The 14254-nt window shown below is 42.8% G+C and overlaps 1 protein-coding gene across 1 annotated transcript in view; it reads left to right on the top strand.

Moving 5' to 3' along the window:
- The window catches only part of POLR3B (polymerase (RNA) III (DNA directed) polypeptide B), a 130837-nt gene that overhangs the window by 26566 nt on the left and 90017 nt on the right, over positions 1–14254 (top strand). Inside the window, exons 10-12 of the mRNA XM_006897542.1 lie at positions 1424–1546; positions 7225–7344; positions 11940–12074. Of these exons, the coding sequence (XP_006897604.1) occupies positions 1424–1546; positions 7225–7344; positions 11940–12074 (378 nt within the window). The remainder of the gene's footprint in view (positions 1–1423; positions 1547–7224; positions 7345–11939; positions 12075–14254) is intronic.

Genomic DNA, 14254 nt, shown 5'->3' with positions numbered 1-14254 from the left:
AAGTATGGGAAGCTTTGTAATCCTTGCCTCCAAGGAGCAACTTGGTTTTACCCTCTCTGTGACAGACCTGTTTGTTCTCTTGGCAGTTCATGGTATATTCAGTGCTCATCTCCAGCACCACAGCTCAAAGGCATTGATTCTTCTTTGTCACTGTCTAGCTCTCTAATGTGTAGCCAGTCATTGAGAAGACCATGACCTGGATCAGGCACACCTTAGTCTCTAGACTGACATCACTGCTCTTTAGCACTTTGGAGAGGTCCTTGACAGCCGATTTTCCCAACACAGTTTGTCTTTTGACTTCTGATTGCTGGTGCCAGAATGTTGATTGTGGATCAAAGCAAGCTGAAATAGCATGTTCGATCTCTTTTCCATCTATCAAGCTGCTGTCAACTGGCCCAGTGGTGAGAATCTTTGTTTTTTTAAATGATGTTGAGCTTCAATCCATATTGAAGACTGCAGACCTTCATCTTCTGCAGCAAATGCTTCAGGTCCTTCTCACTTTCTGCAAGCAAGGTTCTTTCATTTGCATAACATAGTTTATTGATGAGTCTTCCTCCAAACCTGATGCCGTATTGCTCCTCATGATGTCCAGCCTCCCAAATGATCTGTTCTGCATATAGATTGAAGAGGTATGGAGACAGGATGCATTCTTTCCTGATTTTGAACCATGCGGTGTTTCCTTGCTGTTCTTACAACTGCCTCTTGCTCCAAGTATAAGTTTTGCATGCGCATGTAATAGTATTTGTTAAGTATTGTGCATGTTACACTCTCTCTCTGCCATGCGGAATCTACAGAGACCTGTCCTGCCGCTGCCGCCTCCAAACACTTACACAAAACGAGTTTCTTACATTTTAATGTGTATTCTTAGTTTTTAAAAATCTCTTTCAAATCCTATATAAAGGATAGCCTGACACTGCTGGAAGAGTGAGGCAAAACATTCTTCAGGAGAAACTTTTTGCAGCCTGAATATGAATGATTTGATAAATCTCAGAAAAAAAGAATCGCGTGACAAAACAAATTGGAGTTCTGTCAGTTTCTCAGAAATGGACCTTTTCTGGTTTGCTTACCTCGTGGCTGGTGTTCTTGGTCACTTTTTACCTCTGTCATTGTGACCAGTTGCCACTGTACTTCCCACCTCATGGATTCATGACAAAACTCTTGGGATATTTGAAAATTTTAGGAGACAGTCTACATGCACAAAGTGTTTGCATATGTTTGTTTTCCTCTCCCTCATCAAAATTTCTCTTGCAGGTTCTTCTGCAGCTTGGGCCCTGGCTTCCAGAGCCAGATGGCACTGTTTCTGAGAGAAGAGCTAGCTTTTGCTTCGAAGTAATACCCACAAACAATGCCAAATTAGCATAAGCAAATGTCAGTGAGTTAGCACAAAGCCAACACTCTTTTCTGTCTTTTCTTTCCTTCCTAGGCCATGGGTGTTGAGAGTGACCAGGAAATTGTGCAGATGATTGGCACCGAGGAGCACGTGATGGCTGCGTTTGGGCCCAGTCTGGAAGAATGCCAGAAAGCTCAGATTTTCACACAGTTGCAGGTGTGTCTTTCCGTGGTGGCACTCGCTCTCGAGTGGAGCTGCACATTTCATGATACTCCATGAAGAAGCATTGGATGTGGTGGCTTTTGGAGAGAGATAGGACCCAGAGAGGTGGCAGCGAGATGGTGGGGAAGCACTGACAGGGATATACAGGAATTCCAGGAAAGAGTTGCCTGGACTTTCGGTGCCTCCTTAAAAGGGGGACTGTTGTTATGTGTCAGTGACCCAGAACTGACTCAGAGCTGACCCTCCAGCGGGTGTTCAGATTCTGTAAATCACACGGGAGGAGTTGCCCGTCTTTCTCTTGAGGAGCAGCTGATAGATTCAGACCAGTTGCCTTTGGGCTGGCAGCTCAGCTCCTTACCCACTAGACCACCAGGGCTCATTTTTGACCATTAATAATAGCAAACAATGTTATGTTGCTTTTCCTCCCTTATTTACCTATATGAGAGCATTGTAAAAAAATCTGCTAGCGACTCTCACAGAAGGAGTTTTTGATTGTTTGGTTTTTTCCTGTGTATTTGTCCTTTATAGCCGTATTTATTTCATTCTCTTCTCCCAGTTGCTTTAGGCTTCAGCTGTGCACGGTCTCTATCTACTTCCCCAATTTCCCAGCATTCCTTCAGGTTAACAAGAAAGGTTCAGGAGCAGATCCTGCAGCCTCACTGACCTGCATTGGTTGGAACCAAAAATGCTAGTTGGAATCTGGAATTTTAGGCCACGACTGAAAGGTGCAGATGGTAAACTCTCACAGACTCAACTGCACTTCCTTTCTCAGGGCGCAGACCCCAGCAGACATACTTGAGGCTTTTAACCCCACATTTGTAAAGTGTGTTGCTAAGTGCAAGTTAGTAGTGACATTCCCCTGAGCTGCCCTGAGAAGTGGGAATTCCCTGCTGCAGAACCACAATAAACACCCACAGCTGTCCAGCGGATTCCCCTGATAGTGACTGTACATCAGTTCCCCGAGGCTATAAATCTTACCAAGAGAAGACTGCCTCATCGTTCTCCCTCAGAGTTGCTAATGGATTTGAACTACCAGCCTTCTGGGTAGTGGTCCAGTACATAACATACTTCGCCACCAGGGCTTCTTTGCTGCTGACATGATGATTCCGACTCATGGTCACCCGTCATTGGGCTTCTGAGATTGTAACCCTTAATGGGAGGATATCGTCCAGCATTCTCATGCTGGGTGGTGGTGGATTCAAACCCCTGACCTAAGTAAGCAGCCCAGCATGTAACCCACTGCACCACCAGGGGTCCTTTCTACCATCAGAGCACAGTTACAGCTTACCACTGTGGAGTCCATTTGATGTGCTGTGACTCTTTATCCCATTTGCGAGGTGGTAAGAATTAAAGGGAGGAGACGGCCTCACCTTGTTCCCTCTGAGTGCCTGGTGACCTTTCAGTTAGTGGCCCAGCATTGAACCCACACCATCAGAGCTCCAGAGATCAATGTTGTTGTTGTTGTTGTTGTTGTTAAGTGCTGTCGAGTTGAGCATGACTTATAGCAACCTCATGAACAAGATACCTGAACCCTCTTCTGTAACTATTGTCTTTTCTCTAAGTTCGTAGAGTTTCCAGAGGCATGTTGCTTAGGAAGTGGATGCCACTTCTGCTTCCAAGCCTGTTTTAATCCGGGAGCTCCACCAAACACTGTCCACTCTGGGTCACCATTATGGCATTTGACATACCAGTGGCACAGTGTTCAGCATTGCAGCAACCCCAAGTTGTCTCAGAACAGCAAATTGACAGACCAGTGACAGTTGTTAATTTATTTTTTAAAAAATTTATTATTAATTTCAATGAAAATTTAGAGACTTTGGATTTCCATTCATTCATTGTTGCACTTTTCTCACCTCCCAACCCTCCCCCCTAGTACACTACCCTCTTGGAAAAGTAAAAGAAAAATTCTTTCATTGTTTTACAATCCCTCTCCCCGGGTCCACTCCACTATGCAGCCTTCGCTCTGGGCTCCTGTCATGACAAAAATACCTAATCACATATCCATTTTAAACAGTTTTCTCCCTCATCTCAGTCTCCCCCTAATCCGAATGTCCGTCCAGTTTTACAACAGTGGCACCATGCAGTATTTGTTCCTTTGTGAGCGAGATATTTCACTCAGCGTAATGTCCTCCAGAGTCACCCATTTTGAGAAATAACGCATGAGTTCCTTGTTTTTCAATGCAGCATAGTATTCCATTGTGTGAATGTACCACAGCTTCTCTGTCCATTTGTTTGTTGATGGGCACTTGGGTTGCTTCCAACTCCTTGCTGTTGTGAACAAAGCCACGATAAACATGGGTGTGCATAAGTTGTTACTTATTTATGTGCTAAGTGTCTGCATTGTGGCTCATAAGTCCAGCCTGGTTGTCTGCTGTCACCCAGGATCCTTGTAGAATGGTTGTCGTAAAACCAAAACCGAACCACACTGCCAGCTCATAGAGACCCTGCAGCTGAGTCCAGTTCCCCTTGATGGCAGTGGGTTTGGTCTCAGACTAATTTTACGTCATTCCAAAGCGTAAATCCTTGGGGGTTATTGTCAACACTGACTTTCTCTTTTCCTGTGTTTAACTGGTAGTTAATTCTAGTTACAGGGCAAGCAGCGGCAGGAAGGATAGAGTCCTTATCTGGTGACAGAGTCCATAGCTTGTTGCTTTGCTAACCAAAATGCCGCCAGCTTGCTTGAATCCATTCCCTCGGTCACTGCACCAAATATTTCAGGATCTGAGCTTATTTGTCCATTAATGGCTTTTAGAGAAGAGCCTAGATTTGATATCCAGGTCTTATCACTGACCCAGAATGCCATTCTGTTCCAAGTCCTGTGCTAGTCATCAGGGATCACAGAAAAAGATGTCAGAGTCCCCACCCTCAGAGGCTAGAAGGAGAAACAAACGTATAACGGATAATGTACAGTGTGATGTGAATATGAGTAAAAGTCCTCAGTTCTTAGTACATACGATATAAAATGGCAGAGAAGACACGGTCAGGTTAGGAACAGTTCCTGAGCAGAGCTGATACGTAATCTGCACGTTGATGCTCATAAAAGGAACTCTCAAGGCAGATAATCACAGAAAAGGATTCCGGGATAAAGAATCCAAGTTCCTAGTTTGTTGTTTGGAAAAAATTTAAAAAGTCAGGATTTTTAAAAAAAATGTTGTTGTGAAATCATAAGAACCATTTTTTAGAAACAATTTCTTATAGAAAAATGTCAACATTTAGGGAGTGTACAGAATAGTGTAATGAACCTGCATGTACCTGTCAGCCACCTTCAGCAGTTATCAACACTGCTGTTCCCGCTTTGTCTAAATCTCACCCACTCGTCCATTTATTTTAGTAGTTCTGTCTCTTTTTAAGTTACTTTTATGTGTCTTGAAATGTAGGAATCTTTGTTGTATAATTTTTACATAATAAAGAACAGTCTGTCACCCCAGAAAGTTCCCTCATGCCCCTCTCTTCAGTCCTCATCTCCACTCTGATCCCCCACTCTTCTGGTTTTGTCTCCTGTGGGCTAGTCTTACCTGTTCTTAAAAGCAGGACAAACCTGTAGCCAAGGAGCACACTCCGACTCATTGCTGCATTTTCATCCAAAGTAGAACTGCCCCATGGGGTTTCCAAGGCTGTAAATGCGTATTAAAGCAGACGGCCCTGTGTTCCTCTGGAGAAGCCTCTGATAAGTTAGAACCACTGGCCTTTGATTAGTGGACAACCTGTGAACAATAGTCTGAACACTGTCCTGTCCTGTGTCCTCCTCACAGTGTCTGACACACTCATCGTGCACTGCTGCTGTCACTGTGTCAGTCCACCTAGTTGAGGGTGTTTCCTCCCCTTCACCACCCCGCCACCTTTCCAAGCATGATGTCTCTCTCCAGAGAACTCTGCATCATGCAGCCCTTCTACGTTTTCTGATATACCGTGTGCAGCACACTCCCTCATTCCTTCCTATGCTGCTTTCACCCCATGGAGCCCACAGGGGTTTAGGGAGTGGTGATGGTGGCAGCGGTGGTGGGTGGACATGGTCGGCCACCACCAGTTCCACCTGGCCACCTTCTTGACTCCCCTCACCAACCGCCTGCACCTTTAGCCTCTTGCCATCCTTCCGTCGCCCCACACCCTTTGTGACTACACTTAAATGTCATGGATGGATGGGAGAAGATTGTCCACAGCCAGTTAGCTGCTGCCCCAGGTGTGGTCTGCTTGGTTCTGAAGTCTTGTTTGTAGTGGACTGTGGAGGGTGACTGGGCCCGGCCACCGCCCCCCATGGGATATGGCCCGTCACAGGTAGCGCCCAAGAAGTTTTTCAGAGTTGTTTTCAGAACAACTTTGATTTTGGGTAAAGGTTGGCTAACGAGATGTGGTCCATCAGTGAGGAGTAGACGTGGGTGCTCTTTTGTGTCAAGCTCCTGTTAAGAAAATTGTCTGAGGAGACACAAGTTGTTCCTTCTCACTCTTTTGAAAATGTTCTTTACGGAGTACTAGTGGCTCAGTATTTAAACGCTGAAAGATTGATGCTTCAAACCCACCAGCTTTTCTGTGGGTTAAAGATCTGACTGTCTATGTCCAGAGTTAGAGCTGGAAAACCTATGGGGCAATTTTACTCTGTCCTGTAGCATCACTCTGAGTTGGAACTGACTTAATAGCAGTAAGTTTTTCAGTGGAGCTATGCCCTTTATTTACATAGCTTATTCTTTTTTATGGCTCATTTTATGATGATAGTTTATATGCTTGCTTCTTAATGGGCATTTGATTTGATTTTTTATGATTAAAACGGCTTTAAACATTCCTGTCTTTGCATGAACATATTTTTACTTATCTGGGATAGATACCGAGGAAGGGAATTAATTGCTGGGTCAGAGAGCAGATGTGTGAATGACTTTGTAAGAACTGCCAAATCTTTTTCCAAGATGACTGTACAGTTTTACTTTTCTTTCCTCCCGCAGTGTGTGAAACCTCCTTTTGTTTCACACACTCACCAGTATTTGGTATTGTCACTCTTTAAATTAAAGTCATTCCGTTGGTCTAGTGGGTAAGGAGTTGAACTGCTAACTCAAAGGCTGGTGGTTTGAGTCCACCAGGTGCCCTGCAGGGGAAGGATGAGCAGCCTCCTCCCGTGCGATTTACAGCCTCAGAAAATCTGCTGGAGGAAAATCTGTTGTGAGTTTATTCCAACTCAACAGACGGGCAGTTTTGAGTTTGAGTTGACGTATACAAGAGCCCTGTTGGTATGGTGGTTAAGGACTCAGTTGCTAATGGAAACATCAGCAGTTCAAACCCACCAGCTCTTCCGTAGGAGAAAGATGTGGCACTCTGCGTTCATAAAGATGCACTGTCGTGGGAATGCTGCGGGCAGGTCTAGTCTGGCCTGCACAGTGGCTCTGTGTCAGAAGCAACTCAAGAGCAGTGCGTTAGTGGGTATGTGAGGCCCCTGGCTGGAGCAAACAGTTAACTGTGTCACTCTTAACTGGAAAAATGAATCTACGTATACACAACTTTCTTTTCGCTCATGACAGTTGTTGGTTTTTACCAGCCTGTATACAACTTTCTGAAAATCTGCATCCTTGTCTTTTTTTCTTATACTGTTACGTTGAGCAGATGCTTAATAAAATATCCCTAGTTGAAGCCACCAAATCTCCCTTATGAAATCACTGAAATATGATAATATATTCTGATTTTTGTAGGCATTAAAATATATTGGGAACAAAGTGAGACGGCAGCGGATGTGGGGAGGTGGACCAAAGAAAACCAAAATAGAAGAAGCAAGAGAACTGCTGGCTTCTACCATCCTGACCCACGTACCTGTGAGTAAGGCTCTGTGTCTGTGAAGGATGATGGTTTTGGGGTGATGATAGTAATTGCGAATTAGGGTTTACGTTTCAAGTTTACTTCTTTAGGAAAAGGGAGAATCTTAAAAAGCACTGTTATTAGCCCTCTGAAAACATGTTATCAGTAATTTATTAGTAATCAGAGAATGTTAGCTGTGTCACCATCATGTTTATTCTTTCATTTATAGTTCTAATTCAGTACATTTTGAATTGCTATTTTGTATTTACACTTTTATTAGCGCTTCTGCTAGATTCCATGGTTTTGAAGGACAAAGATCATATCTTATATTGTTGTTGCTATGTGCCATCGAGTTGCCTGCAACCTTATGTACAGAGCTCTGAAGCCTGCCCTATCCTGAGTCAGTCTCACTGACTCTGACACACCTAATCCCATAGCCCAGTTACCATGTCAATCCATCTCATGCTGGGTCTTCCTTTCCTGTGCTGCCCCTTCACCCTTCCAAGCATGAAGTCCTTCTCCAAGGACTGGTCCCCCTTGAACATATGCCCAAAGTATGAGAGACAGAGCTTCAAAATCCTAGCCTCCAATGAGAGAGTTGGTTTCACCCTCTCCAAGACAGACCTATTTGTTCTCCTGGCAGTCCTTGTTATATTTAGTACTCTTCTCCAGCACGACAGCTCAGAGGCATCAATTCTCCTTCTCTCATCCCTAGTCATTGTCCAGCTTTCTGATGCTTAGCGAGTAATTGCGAAGACTGTGGCCTGGATCCAGTGCACCTTAGTCTCCAGACTGACATAGTTGTTTCTCAATACTTTAGAGAGGTCCCTGACAGCAGACTTTGCCAATACGTCTTTTGATTTCTTGGCTGTTGGTACCAAGAGTGTTGATTGTAAGCCAGGCAAACTAAAGCTGTTAACAATCTCAGTCTCTTTGCTATCTATCATGATGTTGCCATTTGGTCCAGTGGTGAGAATCTTTGTTTTCTTGATGTTGAGCTTCAATTCATATTTAAGGCTGCAGTCCTTGACCTTCAGCAGCAAGTGCTTTAAGTCCTCCTCAGTTTCAGCAAACAGGGTTATGTCATCTATATAACATAGGTTGTTGATGAGTCTTCCTTCAATCCTGATGCCACATTTCTCCTCATAGAGCCCAGCCTCCTGGATAATCTGTTCTGCATATAGATTGAAAAGAAATGGAGATAGGACACATCCCTGGTGTACACCCTTCACGGTTTTAAACAATGTAGTGTTTCCTTGCTCTGTTCTGATGACTGTCTCCTGTTCAAGGTATAGGTTTCTCATTAGCACAATCAAATGTTCTGGAATTCTCATTCTTCTCAGAGTCAGCCACAGGTGGTTGTGATCCACAGTCAAATGCCTTTGCATAGTCAATGCAACATAGGTAGACATTCTTCTGGTATTCTCTGCATAGTCAATGCAACATAGGTAGACATTCTTCTGGTATTCTCTGCTTTCAGTCAAGATCCATCTAACATTAGCTATAATATCCCTAGTACCACGGCATTTTCTAAACCCAGCCTACATCCTGGAGTATTCACTGTTCTGCACAAAGCTTCCTTAAGTATTGCAACTCGAGGCTTGAAATTGTTTTTCAGTTCTGACAGCTTAAGAAATGTCGACCAAGTTTGGCCCTTTTAATACTTTACTTTGTCTTCCTGAGCTGCCCTTTGAAATTTTCTGTTCAGCTCCTTAATTTCTTTAGTTCTTCCCTTTGCTGTGTGGCTTCTTGGCACTTTAATGCCATTCATTCATCTTGGTCTTTTCTTCCTCCTATGTTTTTAAAATGACCTTTTCATACTTAATGATTGATAGTCTTGATATCCTCCCGCAACTCTTTATTCATTAGGTTCAAAGCTTCAAACCTGTTCCTGAGATGGTTTTGAAATTCTAGTGTGATAGACTCAAGGTTAAGTTTAGGTTCCTCTGGATTTAATTTCATTTTCTTTAGCTTCAGCTTGAACTTGCTTATGAGTAGTTGGTGGTCTCTTCCACAGTCAGCACCTGGCCTAGTTTTCACAGCTGAAAACTTAATTGAAGCTTATTGAGCATCCCCAGTGATTCTTTCCACAGATGTAATTGATGTGGTTTCTATGCATACCTTCAGGTGAAATCTGTGTGTACAGCCTACATAGATGTTTTTTTTAAAAAGTGTTTTCAATGACTGAATGAATAAGTGATTTCTATCATTTCTGTCTTGACCATCATTTCTCTCACCAAGTCCATGTTTTCCAACTACTGATCCTTCTTTGTTCCCAACTTTTGCATTCCAGTCACCATTATGAATGTATCTTTATTGCATGTTTGATTGACTTCTGACTGCAAAAGTTGGTAGAAATCTTTTCTTTCCTCCTCTTTGGCTCTAGTTGTTGGTGCATATATTTGAATGATAGTGGGATTCACTGGACTTTCTTGTATGCATATGGATATTATCCTGTCGCTCACCACATTGTATTTCAAGATGGATCTAGCAATGGCTTTTTTAACTATGAAAGCAACTTTATTTTCCTCACCTTTTTTCATATCTGGCATGGGAGATCATATGATCTGACTCAAAGTGCCCCATGCCAGCATTTCACTTTGCCAATACGTAGTGTGTTAATATTTATGTGTCGCATTTCTTCTTAACAATGTCCAGTTTTCCTACATTCATGCTTCTCACATTCCATGTTCCAGTCACTAGTGTCTGCTTACAACTGTTCCTCCTCCTTTGTGTTTTCATATTTGAGGGCTCAGCCTCAGTTGTTATATCTCCTAGTCTAAATGTGTTCTATTGTACATAGGGTTTTTGAAGGCCTGTTATTTCAGTACTGGATAGCCAATCCTTCTTTCTAGTCTAATTCGAATGTTCACATTTAGAGTGGTACCTATCAGATAAGCATTTTATAGAAAGGAGCACATGAAAGACATTTCCACAATTATAGAAGCAACCAAAAGACTTATTGTTGCTCCCCGCCCTTTTCACGTGTGTCTTGACCCACCCCTGTCCCTGCTCTGCCAGCATCCCCTTCCACTCTCGCCTACACCGTTTGACACCCCTGTCCCCCTATCCAGCCCTTGTTATGATGGCTGAGGTTGCATAGACACTTTGCTGTTCTCAGAATACATCTTTTTGGTTAATGATAAGACTGTAGCTACATAGCTAAGGTCTTGGTTTCCCCAAAAAACAATCCAGTCAATTGGGTGAGCATTTATTTGTCTTATTAACTGAGCCATGTTCATTCTTACAGAGTTCTGAGTGTACCCTGGGAAAAGCTTAATAGTACATTTGTAGCAGATTCATCCGTATATCCACACACCCATTTGTCTATCCAAAGGCATTTCTTGAGTGTCAGGCCATGTTTTAGTGCTGTTTGTGTTCTCCGTTGATGCTTAACACATGATTCCAAAATTTAGTGGCTTAAAAGAATTGTTTCAAGGCCTCTCAGGTGCGTCTGAGAGACACAGTGAATACCCGTATGGATTACTGTCAGATTGAGTCAGAACAACCCTGGAGACTTGGCTCAAGCACTTCGCAGAGGTTGTAGGGATTGATTTGCATGTGCTCTCTGGGAAGATTCCTGAAGCCAGAGAGAGCTGTGCACACATCCAGGAAGTTGCGTGGACAGTTGCCAGAGAGGGCAGCAGATCGAGGTAGCGGAGATGCAGGCAGATGAAAGAGCAGGTGGCCATTTGCTGTGTCACCAATCAGGAATGGCTGTATACTCATCAGCTAGCATTATAGGCAAAGGGCCGTTCATTGATTGAGACCATAAAAGAGAAAGGACTGCTTAAAATGTTTCAGCTGGTCATGCAGTGTTAGGGCATTGGTGGGAGAGGAGGCCAGGTCTGCTGACCTCCATCCCCAGGGGCACAGTGGTGGAGCACCATCAGGCCCAGGAGAAGACCACCAATCTACTGCCCCAGGACCAGGGAGCCCCACAGAGCAGCTGCCTCATGTGGAGGGGGCCAGCTGCCTGCACACAACTGCCAGCCCCTTTGTCAAAGAAAGAAATAATTTCTAAAATAAAATATTCGTTTATTGCTGACTCCCGTGTCCTGTCACTGTCTTTTGACTGGGCCTAGGTGAGCAGTTGTTCTTTGAACTTCTCATGACATTACAGATGGAACTTGAGACTCAAGTAATTTGAAGGACCAGTTGAGTCTCCAAGACAATTTTTTCATTCATATTTCTAGGTCCCTAAGACCCTTCTTATTGCATGTCTCATGGCTCTTAAAGAGAAAGGAAGTAGAAACTTCCAGCCCATTTGAAGGGGAGGCCTGGAATTGACATGGTATCTGCTCTATTCTTGAATCAAACTGAACACTGCACAACCCAGACAAAAGAGAATGCAGGGCTCCAGGTATTGATGAGGGCTGTGAGCAGAAGCGGAACTGGTCGTGGCATTCTTTGAAAACTACTGTAGGCACATAAGGGCAGAGATAAAGGACATCATCTTAGCTCCTGGGGAGCTTACAAACTAGTTGCATTTCTCTGAATAGGGGAATCAATTTAAATAGTACTGAACTAGTTCAATGATTGTGTCTCTTGGGATACCATGAATTTTAATGTGCACTGTCTCATACCTTTTCTCTAACTTTTTGAATTACAGGTTAAGGAATTTAACTTCCGAGCCAAATGCATTTATACAGCAGTGATGGTGCGAAGAGTGATCCTGGCCCAAGGAGATAATAAGGTTGATGACCGAGACTATTATGGCAACAAGCGATTGGAGTTGGCAGGACAGGTGATTTCATTAGTTTATGTCAGAAATTGAATTTTTCTTTTCTTTAATAGAAGCCGACTTAGTATTTATTTTAGGAGGAAAAGAGTGCTAAGTGGAATATAATTTGCAGTTGTTTGAAATAGAAATCTGTACAAGACTTCATCTCTGAAATTTAAGTATTGCCTTAACTATAGAAATGTTATATTCTTTGAGGATTTAGTAGTATACTACTTACATCTTTAGTTGATGTACTTGGTTCACCTTCACCCTTTGTAATGCAGCAGGTGAAATGTGACTTTAAGCCATGCTTTATCACATTAACAGATATCTGTTGAAGACTTACTGTTTGCTGGAGTCCTCAGTGCCTCAGAGGGCTGAGCACTTAGCTGCCGAAAGGCCGACAGGGTGCCTTAGAGGGATTGTAAAGAAGTGTCTGCCTACGGCTTTCTCTTTTCATCCTGCTTGAGCTTCAAAGAGTTCTTAAATTTATGAATTTTATCTTTTGCCATATTTTTAAAACTTCCAGATTTTATGCCTTTAAATAGTATCTTTTGGGGCTCTCTGTTTTCTCTCTCTCCTCTTCCTGACTCAGTTATACTGTTAAACCTTCAAAAGGGCCACCACCTTGAGAGCCCCGTGGAATAGATCCATTCCACAACATGGGACTTGCATCAGATGGGAAGAGACTTGGCTGCATTTAACTTCTTCTAAGATTGTCCGTTTCTTCTTCTGTTACCACTCTGTTTTCATCTATGTACCTAAATACTCTGACAGTGATGTGCCTAACGTGGTAATGGGTACCCATGGTGGATGGACAGTGTTGGCTGGAGCTTCCCGACTAAAACAAGCCTGGAAGCAGGAGCGACATCCACTTCCGAAATGGCTTGCCTCCGAAAACTCTATGTACGAACAGTGCTCAGGCCTTTCGTTCATAAGGTCGCTGTGAGTCGTCTATGACTCGATAGCACCTAACAACAACAACCTAAATATTAACACTGTAGTTATTGGGTACCATTCAGTCAGAACTGACTCATAGCCTACCCTCCAGCAGCTTTTCAGAGGCAGTAAATGGCAGGGGAGGAGACTGACGATGCTTCTCCCACGGAGCAGCTGGTGGATTCGAATTCCATACCTTTGAGTTGCCAGTGTGTTTCCTTACCACTAAGCCACCATCTCTTCCTATAAAACTGTGAGCAGGAGTCATGCTATTCTATTTATATTTCATATTTTTGGGTTATCATCTTTTGGATATTATGAATGATGAGTTGTAGGCTCTGGATTCTGTTATATTCCTCTGAAGAGTGTTGGCATATGTACATGGAATGTCTCTTGTGTGTGTTCATTTGTTAACTTTAGAGCAATTAACTTGGTTAACAACCTTCTTATTCTGTCTCATTTGCAGCAGCCTCTGCTGAATATCTGTGCAGTTTTTTAAATCTTAGCTGTGTAACTTTCAGGGGCAGCCCGGAGTTTGACCAAAATTGAAATTTGGTCATTTTTCAGCCACCACTGAATTACCAGTGATAATTAAGATCTTTTTCCTTTCTGACAAGTGTTGACATGTCTTATTTCCTACCTGTCTTGAGACACTTTCCAGTGCCTTCAGATAGCTTCTGTAGACATTATGAGTCCAAGGAGCTATTCAGCCATGGCTCAAAACCTTCTGTACCACCTTAACCGATATGCATTCTCTTCCATTGAGCTGGTGGTTTCTGTTTTGTTTGTATGTTTATTTTTCAGCTTTCTAAAAATTTTTATTGTAAAATACAAGAAGTTTACTGCTTTCATCATTTTTAAGTGCATAATTCTTTGACATGAATTACAATTACTGCGTCATTAATATCATTTGCAAGTAAAGTCTTGCTGAGGAAAATATAAAGCTGAAATAGTACGTCCACAGAAAACTACCAGGCATTCAAACTGCATTCAGAAGAGGCCATGGCTTGAAGGGCTATCACTGCTGTAGTGAAATGAATTTTGACTTAAAGCAGAGAATACCAGAAATGTGTCTATTAGTCTTTTATTGATGATGCAAAGGCATTTGATTGTGTGGACATTATGGATACCATTGAGAAAAATGAGAGTCCTAGAACATTTCATCTTTGTTTCATTGACTATGCAAAGGCATTTGACTGTGTGGATCATAACAAACTGTGGCTGACTCTGAGAAGAATGGGAATCCCAGAACATTTAATCGTGCT

This window comes from Elephantulus edwardii, unplaced genomic scaffold, assembly GCF_000299155.1.
Source record: "Elephantulus edwardii isolate Elephantulus edwardi_28Jun2011 unplaced genomic scaffold, EleEdw1.0 scaffold00211, whole genome shotgun sequence".
Taxonomy (NCBI): Eukaryota; Metazoa; Chordata; class Mammalia; order Macroscelidea; family Macroscelididae; genus Elephantulus; species Elephantulus edwardii.
This window is presented reverse-complemented; position numbering and strand designations above follow the sequence as displayed.